Source organism: Lissotriton vulgaris, chromosome 2_1 (genome assembly GCF_964263255.1).
Source record: "Lissotriton vulgaris chromosome 2_1, aLisVul1.2, whole genome shotgun sequence".
Classification (NCBI taxonomy): Eukaryota; Metazoa; Chordata; class Amphibia; order Caudata; family Salamandridae; genus Lissotriton; species Lissotriton vulgaris.
Genome location: NC_141687.1, coordinates 109,472,114 through 109,492,032, shown reverse-complemented (window position 1 = coordinate 109,492,032; position 19,919 = coordinate 109,472,114). Strand labels below are relative to the sequence as shown.

Sequence of the window (19,919 nt, the reverse complement as noted above, 5' to 3'; positions counted from 1 at the left end):
TTTTGCGTGCAGATGTGCTACTAGTGAAAGAGCTGAATACCATCAAAGTGAGGTTAGCCATATACGAAGAGATTATATATAATTTTTTTTACATACAAATTAAAGGTCCTTGCTAACAGCAGATGTTATTAGAGGCCCAATTATTAAAGAAAGCCACAATGGTGCACCCATTGTATATATCCTTGTTTTAGTGCAGATTTACAACATATATGAATTCGCAAAGATTTACAGAAGTAGGCAGAGAATTCATACTCCTAGAAAACCTTTGTGAACTGTATTTTAACGAGAGCCCGTTTGCATGTGTATTCATGGCATTTGAAAGCTGCCTTTTTCCTATAACGCCCGTTTTCCTTACTCTGGTTAAAGATTTACTTATGGACTTGTCAGAAGTAAATTTCCAAACTTTCCTAGCGTGAGAAGAGATTAGAGAAATGTTGGTAAAGACCCTTAAACATGCATGTTTGTAGGTGTGCACAAACTTAAAGGGACATTCCAACCCTAGAACTACCACTTCTTGTTAGTCCCAGCCCCAGTATGTAGAGATGTGAAAAGGGGGCAAAATCATGACATTGCTAGAAACCAAACCCTGCATTAATGGGAGTCCTGGCATAATCAGAGAGGCTATTATCAGAGCGCTGATATGAGAACACTAACTTTGTCACCTCACTGCATAGCATCAACGAGCCAAGTGGATTTATTTACAAGACAAGTAGATTATTGAAGTATCCACTCCCATGGACCGTAGATATTTTACAAAATTCCACACCCCCATAACACATTTTGAAACTGGCTTTTCAGAGCTTAACAGCAGCTAAATAATAGTTTTCACATTTTAGTCAGCTGTTTGCCTTGGCTATTTTGGATTGAGTTCAAAAGTTCCGCTACAAACAGAATGTGAATTCCTAATGTCATTTATATTTGTCTTTTATTTTAACTACATGGTTGTATAATTTTAGTAAACATTCTGTATATTGTATTTGTGATATTAAACTTTAAATAAGCAATAAATATTTTAACTGGAACAATAAGCAGCACACCTTCCGGATGAAAGCAAAATATAGATTTCCGTTTGTCAGTCACACCTGTGATTAATTAACCTCAGAAAGACTTTGATACAAAAAAGATCCACCTTAAGAAGAAATACTATAGATTTTCCACTCTGATATCGAATTAAAAATAGATCTTCATGGACACACTCACATCCGCTGCGTGTGCCCACTTCTGCTTCGGAAGTAAATGGTAAAGGCCTCAAATTTCTTGTGCTTACTAAAGAGTGGGTTGGACCTCATAAAAAAAGGGAATGGGGGTTTCAGTCAATCCCTGGAGCCAAAACACAAAAACTATCATACTATTCACCTCACAAGATTGACTATGGATTAATAAATCTCATCAAGTATCCCTCTGTGGCATTCATATTTCATAACTTAGCAGAACTTAAAGTCAATTTAAGAGGTCCATTTACGTTGTCCCATTCGACCAACCCAACATCTCTTTAGGAGAAAAGCACTGGCCGCATGTTTATGGAGGTCAAGTGAAAAGAATTTGATAGGACCCTTCCAATCTTAGCCTTTATTTAGCATTAATTTTTACATCTTCTAGATTGGAGATTGCTGCTCTGCTCAAAATGCAGCTGTACAAGGCCACTGTGTCTCAGGCATGGCCTCTGTTCGAACAGTAGATCTGACCAAAGGAAATAGAATGGAAATCATCTTTGCAAGAATCCACTTGGAGGCTACAGGGACCCGGCGTGATTGAAGTAAAGAAGACAGGCAGAGGGTCGAACAGATCTAAAAAATAAAAATAGTGAGCAGGAGATCTCTCCTCTGTAACCCTGAATGTTTATATTTGAAACTGAAGTAAGGTGAGTAAGGCTAGATAGAGTAAACCAGGCAGGGTTCTCCTGAAGAATGCCCACTCTGACGTAACAATTACTTCAATAATTCATAGGAAATAAAGGACCACCGAACACGGCGAAGTGAAATAGAATCACCAGGTAGGAGCATTGGAAAAGGTTAAATAATTGCTTCCCTTTGCCTTCAAGATTTATAGGTTCTACTATGCTGAAGTGGCGTCACCAACAAACATACCTTTGACTGCACATATGGAAGAGAGTCCTTCGTATCAGGCTTAATGGGGGGGTAGAGCGGATGACTGCCTTAGAATGAATTTCAAAGCGTGCAACAACAGTTTTCAGAGCTCAGGAACACATATCGGGTCAGCCATCTAAGAGCTATACTCTGATGAGCTGTCAGAGTAACGTTGGAAAATATGATTCTGCGCCTGCAAAGTCTGCTCCACAGACCACACCTATGTACTGCACTTCCTCGCCAAAACCATTTCCCTCAGGTTGTAGCTGAGCTTTCTGTGTTCCACAAGCTAGGAGTACTCGTCACTTACACAATACAGCCTATTCTACGAGACGAGCATCAACATCATCTTTTCCCAGAGCAGTTGAGAAATATATGGGTTATTTATACTTTGGTAATGAGAAGCTACTTTCGACAGAGTTCTTTTTTTCTCTAAGTTAAAACACATGTCTCCATTGCATCAACAATGTTATACAAAATACTGACCTAGAAATGCACTTACCTTTCATCTCGGTCAATAACCTCGTCAAACACCTGAGAAAGCCTCCGGAGCTGCCTAATCCCAGTGGAGACCGTTTCTAAATCATTGTCGAACTGCCTGGAAACCAACAACAAAAAATAATCTGTTAAGGATCTGAATGTAATCAAATCACTCAAACTTCCTATATCTGAAATGCAGATCGCTGCAAAATAATTTGTAGGTAATATTTAATTTGAAGTTAATACAAATCACATTAGTCATCTTCCCTGAACACATGCTGCACACCCCCAAATCTACTTGTGCGCCTTATATATATTCTCATATGGGAAGGACAGCAGAGGAGGTAGTGTGAGGGTTAAAGAGGTTTGTGCTGGGGTAAAGTGAAGAGTAGGGAGGCTGTAGAAGGTCATCAAATGGTAACACTTTCGCTTGTCAGCTTTGCACATAGACATTTCTTCGGGAGAAGGGAAGGATGAGGGCAATCGATAATTTTCAGGTACTGGCGAGTTTGAGGGGTCTCCCATCATAGGGCACTGAAATCCAAGTAGAGAATGCGGAACCAGAGAAGGACGGTTTCTAAGCATTCAAAGTTTTGAAGGAAGGCCCATCCAGGTATAGGGGGATACAATTTCTGAGACCTCATTGGTTATCTGAAATAGTGAGGACCCTGGTTAAAGTGGTTTTCTTTAGATACAGAGTGTATTTGAGGTGGGGCACCTCAGTTTGAAACGGATTCATGCTGGCATAGGTAGCTAATGTAATTTGTGTAAAAATGGGTGAGACTTCAGAGGAAGAATATCTATTTTGGATTTGATCTTGTAAAAAGTAGTACTAGAAATGACATTAGCAAGGAACCCTAGTTTTACTTCATTACAAACTAGCATAAGGAGGTGAGCCTGCACAAAGCTTCAGATTGGGATGATGCTAGCCGTATTCTCATAAGAGTGCAGTCCCACCACCAGGTCACCCCAAAGAGTTTTACAGTGGCGGCAAAGCAGAGATATGGGTAGACTGCTCCGTAGGACTGAATATTTAATGGAGAGTCAATTTTGCCCTCCGATACAAGGATCAGCGATGCAGATGGATTTTCTCCTGACAGGATCACGAGGTTCACTCTTGCATGATTGCAGTCAAACAAGCAGACTACAGTCACCTCACTATGCAGGAGGGAGTATCCAGCATTTAATGTTACTCCAGGTATTATGGACACCTCTACAGTATACGCCAAAGACTTTACACACCTTGGAAAAGAAGTCTCTCTATCTCATTGCAAATTAAAAGAAAAACAGACACTTATCACCTTTAACAGGCACATGTGCTCCATTGTGTAAGCTTTATTAAGTTACTCCATTAGCTAGAAATAAGAATAATGGGGATGAATATAGTCTTATAGCAGAGAGCCATACCGGTAACATATCACCGAGGAAGGGTAGAATGTTCTAAATTAAAAGGGGAGAAACAGAAAGACAAACTGGATTGTCAGCGCAGAAGGCCCAGCCAGCTATTTTCAGCCCTGAGCCACCTGTCTTGGAGCACACAACATTCAAATGTCCTACTAAATATAAGATATCTGAAAACTGGCGTGAGAAATACAAGTTGAATCCACTGGCCCATGAGAAAAAATAAATTAAAAAAAGAATTGATCATGAGCCCTTTTTGATTTTTGAAAAAGGGTATACATTCAGGAGTTTGATATTTGGAAAGTATTGTGCACATTGGTGACAAAATGGGAAAAGGGTTAAGGGAATCACCAAAAGTTCCATTTCACACTCCAATTAGGGAACTTTAGCTCACAGTCAAAACCACCAAAGATCAAAATTCTTGGCCTTCACGATTTGCACATCGGTTTCAATTAGATGTAAATCTGTGTGTGTTTTTCCAGAAACAACTACAAATAAATATTTTATAAGATGTTGCACAGTTGGATTTTCTGACCAATTGCAAACTTGAGCTCGATATCAGATTGACTGCAGAGGACTCAACACTTTTGCTTCATCAGCGGTTACTAGGTATATTGAAAAAATGTAGAATTTAAGACCGGATTGTAAACAAAATTTGCTGGGTAAGTGGAGTAAAGAAATTCTACTCCCAGGGATGACCAGGAGACAGGAACAGAGGGGTGGAAATTCCCTTTGTAGCAAGACATTTTGAGTGACTGAATTCAGATGGAAGGTCCCAATGGCGGGAGGGGGTTTGCAATTCTTAGGTTTCCTATTACATGTATTGTCGTGTAAATACTCACATGGGAAAGCTGATCCAACTTCAGGTCACTAACTCTCCAACACCCTCCTCCTACCCTTCACCCAGCGACTCCACCCCCAGACTGCAAAATAAAAATATATGATTGGCAATGCTACTGGGCATGGCTTGATGTTTTCACATTTGCCTAATACTAACATAACACAGCCACACGACTTGCAATACTAGTGCATGTTCTTAATACATGGCATGACCCGAAACCATGTCATACGGGTACTGAGCGCATAGGTACTGGTTATGCACCTCACAAAGCTGGGCATGGAAACACATCATGTCCTGTGGTCATAGATAATCAAGAGTGGTTTAGGCCTTTGCACTATACCTTTTGTAATGCAGGAGGGAGAAGAGGTAAGGTGTTACAAACCCTATCAAATTCACTGGAATACATTTATTATTCTCAACCGAGAAAACGCACCATTCTTCATTATAAAAACAGGTTAGAAAATTGCTAACTTTCAGTTGAAAGAAAGATATGGATATGATCAAAAATGTATTTTCGACTTACAATGCTCTTGACTTCACACAGAAAATTTAAAATGTTTAACTTCATGCATATCATTAGCGCCATCACGTGATATCATCAAAGACCTAATGTATCTGCCATTACATATGACTTTGCACGCATGTCGATAAACGGCTGTAGTTACAAGTAGAATATTCTATCACCACCATTTAATTCAGAGATGAAAATTCTGAGACTACAACGCATATTTATTCTCATTGTTGACTATTGCTTGTTCGGTCAAGCTAGACAGGCAATGTATTGACTTACAGAGTAATAACTAGTTTAGAGAAGGGGGGGTCCTATAGGTGATCCCGGTCCCTTAGGCTGTTGTTCACTTACCTCCTCCTACTGACCGCAGTAGGTGAGGAATAGGGGCTCTTCAATGCTGCTGTTCTCATCGACCTCCGAAGAGAGAGACCGTCTTTCCCAACCCAATGTGCCAAGCTCCTCCATTCTTTCCGCTCAGAGTTGTTTCGCTTCTTGGCGGTTCCAGATTGAGGAGAGATCCTCTTATTGGACTTGGGAGTGGACCTGGAGGCGGACTTCGGGGTGGCGGCTGTGGCTGGCTTGCTGCTCCTGCGGCAGGGGGTTTGAGGAGAAGAACTTTGCTTTGCACCACTGCCGGAGACACTCCTTTTATGCCCAACAGTTTTCGCTTTCACTGGAGAGGCCACCAAATACTTACTCTGGCTCTGGCAATTTTTCTGAATTTTCTACAATAAAGAAAAACATGATGCATATTACACTTACTTAGGGCAAATGAAAACAAGTCTTGATCCACGGAAACAGTATATTGAACAGACCAGGACTGGATGACACCAGCAAAGAAGGTATGGAATAACCTGAGCACAAAGGCACGAAACGAGGTGCAAAACAAAATGGCAGGTTTGAAGGGTGGGATCATTGAGTAGTGAAACAGAAATTAAAGCGATTTTGGGGCAGGGAAAATAAACAACATTTTATAGTTTACATAATGAAAGGCATTTTCATCATGCAGTATAAAATTACAAAAACAATGCAATCCAAAGGATAGGTTTTACAAACGAGCTGAGAAGTGTAAGCAGCGTGATTTATTCGTAGAAAACTCCTACCATGCCAAAGAAACGGGTTACCAAAACAAACTCCATTTCTAGACAACAAACTAAACACAAATACTTCCAGTGCTTATTTACATGGCATAGTCAATCCCTATTAAGTTTTTTTTATTTTTTCTGCCCCATGTTAAAAGGGCTTATGCCATGTTGCAATAGCATGAAAATAAATAATGACATCGAAATAAACAGTAGCATGCATTTGGTCTAAAGTTCTTCATCTCAACAAGGCTAAGTACTTCAAATGAATAGCTTGAGGGGGGACTAACACATTTTGAGATTAATACTTGTTAAAAATAAATCTGAATGCTGCTTTTAAAAACAAGGTAGATCAAGAGATTAAATGTAAATCTTTGACATCTGCTGTGGTGATGCAATTATTACCGAGAATGATTTAGGTCTGGGTTTGCAAAATTAGGGAAAACAGCCGGAACACCGCAGTCTTAACTACGCGTGTTCCGACTTCGCAAGCTCAACCACGCTTGCCTTAACCACGCAAGTGTCTTATCCATGCATATGTGTGGTTTAGCTGCTGTGGTGCCGAAGTAGGAAGACGCCATATAGAGACGCAGTGTGGAGCCGGGGGGAGTCGTTTTAAGGGATGGGAGGGCTGGAGGGGTGGGAGGGTTAGGGTAGTTTTAGGGACAGAGCAGGAGTTGGGTTGGTCTAATGTATGTAATGGGGCAGGGTTTTATTATGCCTTAGCGCAAGGGAATAGGTAGTTAGGTCGTTTTTAGGGCGGGGGGGGGGGGGAAATCAGGGTAGGTATCAGAGCAGTGGGAGAAGAATGGGTAGTCGGCGTAGTTTTTTAGGCTGGGGGTGTCGGCGTCTGTTTCAGGATAGTGGAAGGGGGTTGGAGTAGTTTTAGGGACAGCGCAGGTGTGGGGGACAGGGTAGAGTATGGAAGGGGCAGGGTTTTAGTCCTAGGGCAGTGGGAGGGGAATAGGTAGTTGGGTAATTTTTAGGGCTGGGGTAACAGGTTAGGTCTCAGGGCAGTGGGAGGACAATGGATAGTCTGGGTAGTTTTTAGGGCTGGGGTCTGGGTAGGTTTCAGGAGAGTTGAAGGGGTTGGAGTAGCTTTAGGAGCGGCGCGGGGGTGGGGTTAGTGTATGCAAAAGAGCAGGGTTTAGTCCTTAGGGCAGCGGGAGGAGAATGGATAGTCTGGGTCGTTTTTAGGGCTGAGGGTGTGGGTAGGTTTCAGCGCAGTGGACGGGGTTGGAATAGTTTAAGGGTCAGCGCGGGGGGGGTGGAGTCAGGGTGGTTTAAGTAAAGAGGCAGGGATAGTTTTAGGGGCAGCGTGAGGTTGGGGGTCGGGGGAGTGATTGTAAAGGGGCAGGGTTTTAGGGACAGCGTAGGGGTTGGGGGAGGAGACGGGATAGTTGCGACCATAGCCACACATACCTCTTTACCATTCAGGCCTATACCACAAAATTGCGCGGTAAAGGTATGCATGGTGAAGGAATGTGTGGTTAAGACGCATTTGTGGTTTGGGCTGTGTGGTAGAGGCACGCATAGTTTAACCATGCGTGCCTCTATCATACAACCCAAAATTAGTACAGCTATATTAGTAGAGCGTAATGGATTCATCACGCTTGTCATAAAGAATGATTTTGCCAAAGATACCTACCACATCTGTAGGTCAAATAGTGAAATTAGGCTATATTTCTGAGGTTTTTATATGAGCACTTGTTCACACTATAGTCTCTTTTAGTTATTAAGGAAAAGCTGAAAATATGAGCTTTTGGTTTCTTCATGAAAGAAATCATTGGGATTATTTCTAAAATTGCGGTAAAGAAGATTGATCAGGAGACAGTCCACGAACGAATAAAATGCAGAGGTGGTGAACCCAACCCTATTTCGTGGGCTGCAGCCACAAAATGCAATCTATATTGTAAGCAAAGCAGTATAAAGCGTTGGTGCTCATTAAGATGCAACTGTGGGAATGGACAAATATGCCCTTGGCAATTTGTTGCAGACTAAATGACCCTGGTAATCTTTCCTACATTCTCACTTCAAGTGCATGTCCTCCAGATTTGAATACCTCGAACATACTGCGGACAGGGATAACTTTAGCAAGTCATTGCAGGAATTAAACTGCCACTGAGGAACAGAACAATGTTAGATGTTCTGCAGCACCAGACAAAGATATTCAAGTATATATGATGGCAAGTGCATGTTTATGGGAGTCCCTTATCCCTGCTAAATACCATCACATAAGCAAAGGCATGTAAGTCATCCTTCTACAAGTAGCAGGACCAATTTAAAATAAATTACTAAAATGTTAGCTTGCCCAACACAGGGTCATCTGTCAATATTTCAAGATCCTCATTATTCACCAATCTAGGAAGTCATATCTTAAACCCTTATAGCCCACGGCCAAGGGATATACTGGTTGTTATAGGCTCTAAACCAGGGTTATACGGTTGAGCTGCAGGCAAGGGTCGTTAATGAGGGAGAAGGCCTTTAACAACAGGTATAGCCTGAGGCAGAAAGGCTATAATGGCTATTAGAAGGTTACGTCCATTTAGGGTAGAATGTTCTAAATTAAAAATCAAGAAACAAAGACAAGCATTGGATTGTTGGAGCTCCATGCTCATATCATCCATTATAGGCCTGGAGCTACACCACTATCTTCAATGGAGCTCTCAACATTCCACTGCTCTAATGACTTTCATGAGCAAGTAACCAATAAGAAAAAGGCAGATTGAGAATATTAACATTTTCCAAGACTCGAGTCTATCCCAAGTTATCCCAGGTGTATAGTGCACACACATTATCGTTACAAAGCAATTTAGCGCATTCCATGGGTGTGCTCCTCCAAGCACTCACTGACATACAAAAGAAGAGCAGAGGTTTCGAAGGAAGATCAGCGCCCCAGTAAATTAGTACCATTTGACTCAAGCGTCTTTCCTCCTCATGTTGGTATTCATATTGTTTTTAAATTACATATCCAAGCAGGATTAGATTGAAAAAAAAAACTCTACTACTCTGTGAAAAAGAGAGGATATTAAATTATTGTTGAAGTCATTTATCAATTTAAAAGTAAGGGGTGTCTCACCGTTTTGAAGGACATTCTATTTCTACATGTTGATTTCTGAAAACGTAATTAATTTCGGATTTGCTAGGATTATTTTCTACAAGTATATGAGTGGTTGTTTATTGTTTTACATTGGAATCACCGCCTAACATTCATTTGATTACTCAAGCCACAGGATCAGGTCCAGAGAAGTATTGGATCAGGAAGGCCTGTTAAGATTTCCCAACTGGCGTTACATTGCGACCAGGAGAATACCCAACTCTCCATCGGTTGTAGATTTTGAGACAGTGATCATGTGTACACAGACAAAATCCATTCACAAACAAATCCATTCACATTGCAGACAAGCAAACGGAGCATCGATTGCTTATGGCACTTTATCAAAATAAAATTACCTGAGACACGTTCCCAAAAGCATTTTTAGCTGTTCTTCTCATTGTCTGCAGGGGGCGTTGATTCTCTTTAAATTCTAAACTTTCCCAAGTTGGGTTCTCACTTATATTGACTTGCACCGGCTTCAAAGGCATCCTCTTCCTCAAAGACATTCGGAGAGAGTTGAGAGAGCTGGAGGAAGGTTTCTTTCGAAATTTATCCGGTGCCGGGCTGTCATTTTCATCAAAGTCTTCGAGAATCCTGTGGCTTCTCCAACCGACAGTTGTCCCAACACTCTGCAACACGGAGGTCATCTCTTCCCTTTTAATATGACTACTTCCCTAATAAGATGATAAAATAATTAGTGTGTATGGAATTCCACACAGCTTGTCATTCTATGATCTAAATACATTTTATCACAAACAATTAGTCAGTCAAAAATAACTTTATTTGGTTTTCACAAACCATAAAGCATATAAAACACGTTTCATTTAAAAAACTTTTTCAGTTCTTAAAATTTCACTTAGTTCCTTTGTGGCACCAAGCCTTCAGTCTTTGCCCACTTATATAAGTAAGCTTTCTACCGCTATCAAATTTTATCCCCCTGCATATTAAAATGTTTGATGCGGCACCCATCCAACTTGTCGCCGCCTGTCTGCAGGTGCGGATATTTAAATCATTACAAACAATTAGAACTAGATGGAATACATATTTTCGTTAAAGGTTTGCTCTATTGATGCTTAATCTGTTAAAGTAGGCCTTTTCAGTGGCCTCTTGTCCAGCTACCTCTTGGATTGGCCTGGTCAGCCAGGAATAAACAATATGAGAAAGGTGAGGTGCAAACCAATGCTTAAAAGTGTTTCCCCCTGTGCTGCATGTAAAGCATTAGACTTTCTCAAGGCGGTGGGTTACATTGTTTTAAAGTAATATTGGGCCGGTCACCTGCTTTTATTTCAACCTGTGATTTGCAACAAGCAGAAGCAGGTCTAAAGATGTAGCGTTGGCCCTACTAGCCAGTATGCCTTTAAACGGTCTACGTGAATCCCACACCTAGCAAAAGAGTATTCTAAGAATGCCATTCATTCTTAGCTGCAAGAAGCACATGCAGTGCAAGCAATCAAAGAGCTGGCAAACACAGCCCACTACCCAAACCATTGACCTTTTTCATACCTCGTTGTTAGGATAAGACTCATTCTCAGTTGCATCATCCCTAGAAACCCTTAGCTGCCAGACACCTTGGCACTGAATTCAGACTGGCCTACCACCTCTGAACTCAGCCTCTGAAAACTTTTGACTTTGTCTCATTTGGCCTCTCCCTGATGGCCCACAGAGAATCAGCAATAGGCCAGCACTGGATTCAGAGCGTCCGCAAGTGGACTAGAGTCTCCTAGTAACTCACGATAATGGTCGTTTAGAGAGAACAGACTAGTAAGTGGTGATCCACAGAGTCAAACAGCGGAAATATATGTCAAGAAGAAGAGGGCTGTAGATATGGTGTTACTGTGAGAAGAAGATGTGAAGTTGGTGATGAGAAAGAGCGATATGTGCAGAGGGTTAGGCATGGAAGCCAGAATCTATTAGAAGAACAGATGCTGGATTAGGACAGGGCTTCTTTATTGTTAAACTTAAGCAGCCAGAAAGTAAACAATACACAACATGGATGAAGAAACACTCAATAACAAGTAATACATAGAACGTCACTGCTTCAGTAGGCCAATAATATCACTATACGACCACCAATCAGGAGTTAATCCCATCCAAACCAATCTCTGCAGAGTAGTAAATCACCCTCTTGTTTTCGCTACCAATACCTCTATAACTATAGTACTTACCAGATATTACACGGCAATGGTTTCGGTTTTATTAAATATTGTAAGCTTTCTCTTTAAGGTAGCAATATCTATTGCTTCGCTGAACACTGTTGCGCCAACGTCTTCTCTGTTAAAGCGGGCTGTCCTAGTACAATGAACGGACCCATTCTCCAGTGCCCCCCTACGCTCTGACAGGAATGTTTCAATAAGATACGAAGCGCCTCTCTGTTGCGCGCATTGGACTGAAAACTGCGACTGCTCACTGCTTCAAGGGATACTTTGTAGCACTGACACCAGCTGATTCAGTAAAGTGTATCCAGTCAATCTTCCCTCACAGGGTTTCTTGAGATGTCTGTCTGTCTGTCCATCCATCTATAGTTGCTGCTGGGTTCCTTGGTAGTCCGTAACCTCAGTGCAATCATTTTCAACTTCACCGGGGTATGAATAAGTTACTGGCGCATTTTGAAGGACAGCAGCCATCAGACAAGTTTCAGCTGTCTAGCAGCCTTGCTCCTTACACAAGGCTGTAAGACCAACAATGGTGGCTTTTTCATCCCCCCCAAAAAAAAGCGGGTGCGGGGGGAGGGGGCCGGTACGTAGCCATTTCACAAAAAGATTAGAGACTTTTCTTGTGAGAATAGACCATAAGCTGGCAGAAAAGAAGTGGGTCATGAGGCAAAGAGACATCCGTTTGGTGACCCCTTTCCTTTATCAAGGACATTTCTTGTGTACAAACTTGTGTGAAACCTGAATCTGTAAGTTGCCATGAGCCCCACCATTTTGTGACTACAGCGTCCATTTCAACTTGGTTTCACTGACCACGTACATGTCGACCTGCACCTTGAGCGGACCTTTTTACCGCACCCATGCTAAAATGTGCCAGGAATGTTGAGATGGCAGATAACCTCGTCTGCGGGTTCCATTCCTGTTCCAACTACGCGGCAAGAGGCAGGTGATGTGCCAAAAGCTTAGACTGCCCTATTCCTGCATCAAGCTCCGTGACAAAGGGCAGGTGACATGCATCTCCATCCCCGCAAGCTATATGGACTTTCTGCGTTCCTTCTCTTGCGAGGGGAGTGTCCACGTCCTATAAAGGATGCTGCATGCTCCTTGCAAGTCGATCAGTCTCCCATTACCTACCCCCAGTGGGTCACAGACACTTTTCCATCTCTAGAGATTCCTGTATGAGATTAATAAACCCGTGTTCATGGACTCCCAGTGGTGTGGTCTCCCATTTTTTAACGTACTTGGAGGAAGCTGCGGACTTGGATGTTCCCTGCACCGCTGGGTGGTCTTCCTTTGAGACCCCCTGGTTTTTCAATTGGCGCATCAACGTGGGGCACCATGAGAGACTCGGTGGTCTCAGCTTGACGATCCAGAGAGGAGGGGAAGATCAGTAACTGACGAGTGCGCCTGTGGAAAGCAGAATTGAGTCTCCGCAGCCAACGTCGTCAGCATCTCCTTCCTTCGATGGTGTCTTCGACTACAGGGGCCCCGGTCCTAACTGGAATCCATTTCTGGTCTATCTAGTCTTTCTGGAAAATAAGGAGGAGAACCACCAAGGAGTGGAGAAACAAGTCAGGTATTCTGGTAGGGTCGCTTGAAGCGACATAAAAATATTTCTTATACTGATTCAGTTACGCATGCATGTGTCTGTTTTTCTGTTTTAATTAATAGTTTCTGATTCGATCTTTACAAAGACCGAAGGACAGGTAATGTGTTCCTGGTTGTGAACTGTCTAGTTTCTGAAAGAAATATTATTTAAGTACAGTAAACATGCCTGTTTCTAGTAAGTTTTGTAAACTCTGTTGTTGCTTAAACAGTCAGGACGTATTAAAAGAAAGCCAGCCAGTCCCTCCAGAGGGGACCCCTTACAAAGAAATGTACATCAAATATGGTATTTCCGGTATAATTTACACTAAATTGTGGCGGAAAAAAAACTAAAAATAATGCTGAATTACAATGGCCCGAATTTGGTTCTTTTGAGGTACCTAAACGTACATATTTGGAAGAGCAGTTGCATAGAAGGAAGGTGCGAACGAGTATGTTTCATTTCTTTGGTCTATGGCGAAAAGAAATAGAGAATAAGACTCTCAGAAAAACTGCTCAACAGGAAATGGCGGCTCTTCGAGTACAAGAAATAGAAATCTAGAAGAGTGTGATAGGGAACACAGACTTAACGCGACAGGACAGTACCCCTTACTGCTCCCAAAAATTTACGAATATGATGCTATGTTGCTTTTTAGACCTCCCGCTTAATATGAGACACGGCAATTGATACAGCCTCAGCCAGCACCCGCCCAGAACGCCCCCATTCCTGACGCCCCAATCCCACCGGCTCAGGTGGCGATACATGACCCAGAGGCTAAAACCCTTGCCCCTGTAGTTATTCCTAAAATCGTAAAGCAATGTGACAGAAAGGGACTCCGAAAGGAGGTTAGCGATTCAGATGGCAGTTATGATTCTGACCCGGGCGAGTATAAAAGGTCACATTCCCCTAGACTCGGGGACGAGGAAAAGAAAACAAAAGATCGTATAGCCTACAAACTAATTACTGACTGTGCCTCCCCTTTGGACATCCACGCCGCAGCAGAGGGCCAGGTACATTCGACAAGAAAGAGCTATTTTTTAGAAAGAATGGCTTACCACCTTGTGGCCAAACAGGAAGACCAAAGCGTGGAAATACAGTTTGATTTCCGGAAACTATATTGATGCTTACACGATGGAGAGTCTACGAAAAATGACAGATGCATTTCTAGCAGTAATAAAAACTACTTTACATTCCGATAGTCAACCAGAGAGTATCGTTCAGATGCCAGTCAAAGAGGCTGCCCCCATCTATGTTCCTCTGCGGGGTACTGGAACAGTCCAAAATACCCCAGATGACCCAAATGCCTGCGCCAGATTAATGTTTAGCTTTGTATATACTCCTTGTACAAAGGCTGAGATGTTACAGTTACGGAAAGATATACCTGACATCAGAAAGAATCCTACGGGGTTCTATGAGAGTGTCCAGCTGATACTGAACACTTATACCTTAACGCTAATTGACATCACTCAATTTTTTTAGTCTTATATTGCCAGCCGAGCTTTGGAAACCGCTTAGATATGTTAACGATCGGGCAGCTTTCCGGGGTAGATGGGAAGACCTGGATACATGGGAAAAAGAGAGAAAACCTGGTGAAAAGTCACATGAAGACATATTAGCGCTGCCGAAAAGACTGTTAGCCAAACTAAAATCTCTCGCTCCAGAGAGAAAGGTAAATTGGACCCTTCTCAATGCTTGCAAACAGAATATAGATGGATCTGTCTCTGATTATTTTAGGAGACTTGGAAAAGCATACACCGACTTCAGTGGTCAGGATGTGGCCACCAAAACTGGCCACCACTTACTCATCCAGACTTTTGTTAAAGGGCTATTACCAGTAGTGGGGAACAGGCTTATGGTCAGTGAAAGTAACTGGTCAGCAGCAACACTAGCGACAATACTGACCATGGCACAATACTATGAGAGCCAATACAAAAGCGCAGAAGAAGAACATTACCGTGCCACTATCAGATGTTCCCCAGATAATGTTAAGAGTCATTCTGTATGACAATGTTTTACTGTGCCAACTGTCTGTACAGCTACTCCAACTTCCCGACATTAAGGAAGATTTAGATACCATCCCAACCACCTTATGGGCCACTACTGATACGGATGTTGGTACTATTCAGATGCCACCAGTTCACATTACTGTCAGGTAAGGTGCACCCTTGCCTAGATTACCACAGTATAATATATCTAAAGAGGGAGAGCTTGCACTACAAGCAGTTGTAACAGACCTCATTTGGGCTGGCGTGGTGGAACAGGTTCCTTCCAACGTCTGCAACAGCCCCATTTTGCCGGTATTAAAACGATCAGCTACACATCAAAAGGTGTACAGATTTGTGATTGACTTGCGGGCCATTAATGAGATCGTAGTACCACAATTTCCAGTAGTTTCCAACATAACTACTATCCTCACTATGATTCCACCTACAGCTAAAGCCTTTACGGTCATAGATTTGAAAAAAGCCTTATTTTCCATCCGTATTCATGAGGACTCACGTTTTCTTTTTGGCTTCACCCTAATAAACAGATCGTATAGATTTTGTCGCGCCGCTCAGGGCGATACAGAAAGTCCGAGCATTTACAGCCAAGCATTGAAAAAACAACTTGACCAGATCTATCTCCCAGAGGGAGTGGCTCTTATTCAATATGTAGACTACATTTTGTTAGCAGCAGACACTACCCATTTGGCCCGACAGGCATCATTAATGACCCTAGTCAAAAAAATACAAGTTCCCTTTTCTTATAGTCTAGAAGAAGAGACTTACGTCTCTGGGGAGTTGCAGAAAGGGGCTTGGGGTGAGCCAATCAGCGTAACAAAGTTGTGAAGGGATCAACAAATTTACAACCAATTCAGTATGCATCAATGACCATCGTTTTACCACTCTGAAGTTAATAAGGATGTAACCACTCTAATGTTAATTGAATAAAAAAAGGAATTTTTATTTTTGTATTATTCTCTGTTCATACCATCATACAGCACAAATACATACATTTATTCATAAAAAATATGTTAAAAACAATTGATAAAGCATTTTATCTCACAAAATCAAAATACAGTTAAAAAAGTTATTTTCAATACAACAAATTTATCACACAAACAGATTGTCGACGCGGCGTTTCGGTGATTTTTATGTCGTCACCTTCTTCAGGACAGTGTGTAAGTTAAAATCACTATAAATTTGAAAACACAGAAAAGGCATATGTTAACATTTGATGTATTGACTCAGTGGTAGAACAGAGTTAGACTGTAACCTTCATAGATTAACAAGCTATACATCCTATCTTCAGCGAAATTTGATTCATTGAATTTAAACTATACACTCGTTGACACTTTTTATGTTGAAAAACATTTTTTTACCAAAAAGCTCTATCGTTGTAAGGTTACTTTATTTGAAAAACAATCCTATACAATATTTGTGAATCCCACAACCTTCAGTTTGGTATCAACCTCTATTTACATCCTTTCAGGCCTGTTATTGTGAGGCAAAGGGTTGGAGATACCTATTTTGCTTAAGTTATCACCTGTCGGTCATCCTAATGTGTATATTACAGCTCTTGCTTTGATTTAGGGTATGTTGACTTAATACATACCTCAATTTAAGCTGTTGCTTGGTCTGTCGCTTTTTTAAAAAATTGGCGATATGTGACCTTTTCGGGGTTATCTCGGTTTCTGTGAAGTATTTAATAAAGATAGACCGGGTCATTAGATCACCTCGAGGTATTGTCTCTGGTTAATCTGTATGTACCTTATTAGTTAATTCTTTACCTTGCTTTAGTAAGCTTGTTCATGGATGGAGTGGGTCAATACTCTTCCGCTACTCCGTTGGTGTATGAAATCATAGTGCCTATCAGAAAATGCCATGTATTAGTCATTATGTTGGCCTTTTAGCAACCCTTGTTCACCATACTAAATTTAATGTTATTTTCTCATTCAATTCCCTACATTATGGGGTGCAAAGAATAAGTACCTGGAATAGTTTGTAGGCGGGTCTTATGCAGAGGACGGTCTTCCTTTTCTACGCCCGGTATTTCGGTTCGAATTTTTATTTCTGGTCTTTAAGGAAACCGAGAAACGGAAATTGTAAATTTTACTGTGAATTTTAAACGGGGCTTTTTATTTATTAGTTCCCTGTTCAAAGGTCGATTGTTCTTACCTGAAACGTGTCTGTTTAACAAAAGCGCTCGCTCTTGCTTTTGTGGCGAAACTTCTCTTGGAAGCACAGGAAAGATTCTTTTTAATCTGAAAAAATCGGAGGGATAGCGATTTTTGGTAACTGGTACAGGTCAGTCCTATTTAGTTACCCACCAAAGCATTATTTTGGGCTTAGTTCTTCTATTGGGGGTTCGGGACAGAGTTCTACTTACTTGAATTGATTCTTCCTCGCGTTTTCCGGGCGTCTGCCGTGACCGTCTTGCCGATAGTGTTTATTCTCCACTGGCTGTTCACATGCTTATATACGCCTCTTAATAGGTCAATTTTGACCAAATCATTGCACCTGTGGTTTTTTTCCCAGACGGGCTCTATTCTCCCGTTGATTACGGCGGCCATCTTAGCGCTGTATTTTCAATCACTGTATACCGTTTAATTATTTCGGCTTCGGGTTTGTTTACGCATTTATTCCTACTTTGGCAGTGAACCGCAAATGTTTCTATTGGCGCAAATTGTATAGATTGCCACAGTGGGTTTACATTAAATATCGCCTCAAAAATTGATGTTATTATCTCATTTGCGGAAAAACGTATTCCTCGGGTAGGATGGGGCGGCCATTTTTAAAGGTGTTAAAGGTGTTATTACCGCTTGGGGTTCGTATCCGCTTTCATTCCTACTTTTGCAGTAAAACGCAATTGTTTACCATTGGCCCAAATAGTATAGTTTGCCACAGTGGGTTTACATTAATTATCGCCTCCAAGGTTGGTATGATAGCTCAATAGCGGCAATGGGTATTTCTAGGGTAAAAAGTGGCGGCCATCTTTAAAGGTGGGAAGATCACTAATTATAAAAAAACAAGAAATAGACGAAATGGAGAAAAAATTAAGAGAAAGTACATCATTAGAAGACGCCAAAAGTAAGTTAGAAGAAATTCAGGGAGACCTAGATGGATACAGAGATTATCTAACTAACAAAAAAAGTAATAAAGTTAGAAAAGACGTAGAAAAGTATAGACCTGAAATAACTTACCCTTATCTCCAGAAAGACTATTACGAGAAACAAAGAGAGGAGTCTCAATACAAGCAAAAGTGGCAAACTATTAGAAGAAATGGTCCCAAGAGAGGAGTCACTTTCTCTGAAAGTTCCTATACGAGTACGGACTCTGAAACAGAAATCAACCCTGAAACCTCTGCCCCGAGGGATAATAGTCACAGTAATGCCAACAAACCCAATAGAGAGAGTCTGCCTTTTTTAGACAGACGCAAAACCAACCAAAATACGAACCCAAGAGGGAGAGCAAGAGGGAGGAACTACTACCCTCAGAATCAAGGGCAAGCACGTCCATATATGAAGACCCGCAGCCAAAAGAATTGGGACTAGATACTAAAACAGTAGTCATAAACTTATCTAGCAGAGTCTTAAACGCTGATGAAATGCGGTTGCTGGAAAAAGGTTTAGGATATGCCATCGCTGAACCAGTTGATAAATTTAATCTTCAGCGGGACATAAAAAGTTTTTTCAGAAAAATCAGGCTTAACAAATTCTTCGAAGGGAAGGAAAAACCCCCTAGTGATAATAAGTCAGGTCTTAGGCCCAAATCTAAATGGATGCCTACCGGCTCCATGGTCAGTAAGGAAGTAGACATCTTTGAAAAAGTGATTGAGAAAGGACTAGAAGATCTGTTGAAACAGAAATCTTGGATAAAATACAACCTCACTAAAGATGAGAAAAACGCACTAGGAACCTTGCAGGAATGTAAAGACATCACAATAAAACCTGGTGACAAAGGTGGCAGTATTGTCATCATGGACACCCATAAGTATGAAACCAAAATGCAAGAAATGCTAAAAAACCCTTTGCATTATGCATCCTCGAATAAACAAGAATGGTCCAATCTGAAAATGACAATATCAAACAGACTAAATTATGCCCTAGAAGATGGAGTTATAAACCAAGAGGAATTCAATTTCCTAAAAAACGAGACCCCGGTGATACCTGCAATTTATGGGCTCCCTAAGGTTCATAAAAACCTTAGGGATCCACCAATGAGACCCATTGTGTCCAGTCTTAACTCAGTAACAGAACCCTTGAGCCAGTACGTGGACAAGTTCATTCAACCCCTAGTAACCCAGCAAAAAGCCTATATTAAGGACACCACAGATATAATTAGCAAAATCGGAAATAAACCTTACAATGTGGATAGGGAGTGGCTAGTGACTCTAAACATAGAGTCACTATACACAAACATCCCACAGCAAGATACGAAAATAATGATGGAGAATATTCTAAAAAGTGGAGAAGATTTGTCCGAACATGCACAATTTATAGTAGACTGCATAGATATCATTCTAACAAAGAACATTTTTTTGTTTAAAGAAGACCTTTTTAAACAAATAAAGGGCACTAGTATGGGCGCAACTTGCGCACCGAGCCTAGCTTGCCTCTACGTATCAACTTTTGAGGAGAAACACGTATTCAATGAGATGTCCCCTTTTTTTGAAAACATTAAAACCTGGTATCGTTTCATTGACG

The 19,919-nt window shown here is 41.4% G+C and overlaps 1 protein-coding gene across 2 annotated transcripts in view; it reads right to left on the bottom strand.

Moving 5' to 3' along the window:
- The window catches only part of PIMREG (PICALM interacting mitotic regulator), a 60,660-nt gene that overhangs the window by 11,702 nt on the left and 29,039 nt on the right, over positions 1–19,919 (bottom strand). For both annotated transcript variants that reach the window (XM_086954538.1, XM_086954537.1), the window contains exons 2-4: positions 9,856–10,173; positions 5,672–6,045; positions 2,590–2,685 (exon numbers count right to left, since the gene is read on the bottom strand). In XM_086954538.1, coding sequence (XP_086810664.1) covers positions 2,590–2,685; positions 5,672–6,045; positions 9,856–10,146 — 761 coding nt within the window. In that variant the 5' untranslated portion in view covers positions 10,147–10,173. The remainder of the gene's footprint in view (positions 1–2,589; positions 2,686–5,671; positions 6,046–9,855; positions 10,174–19,919) is intronic.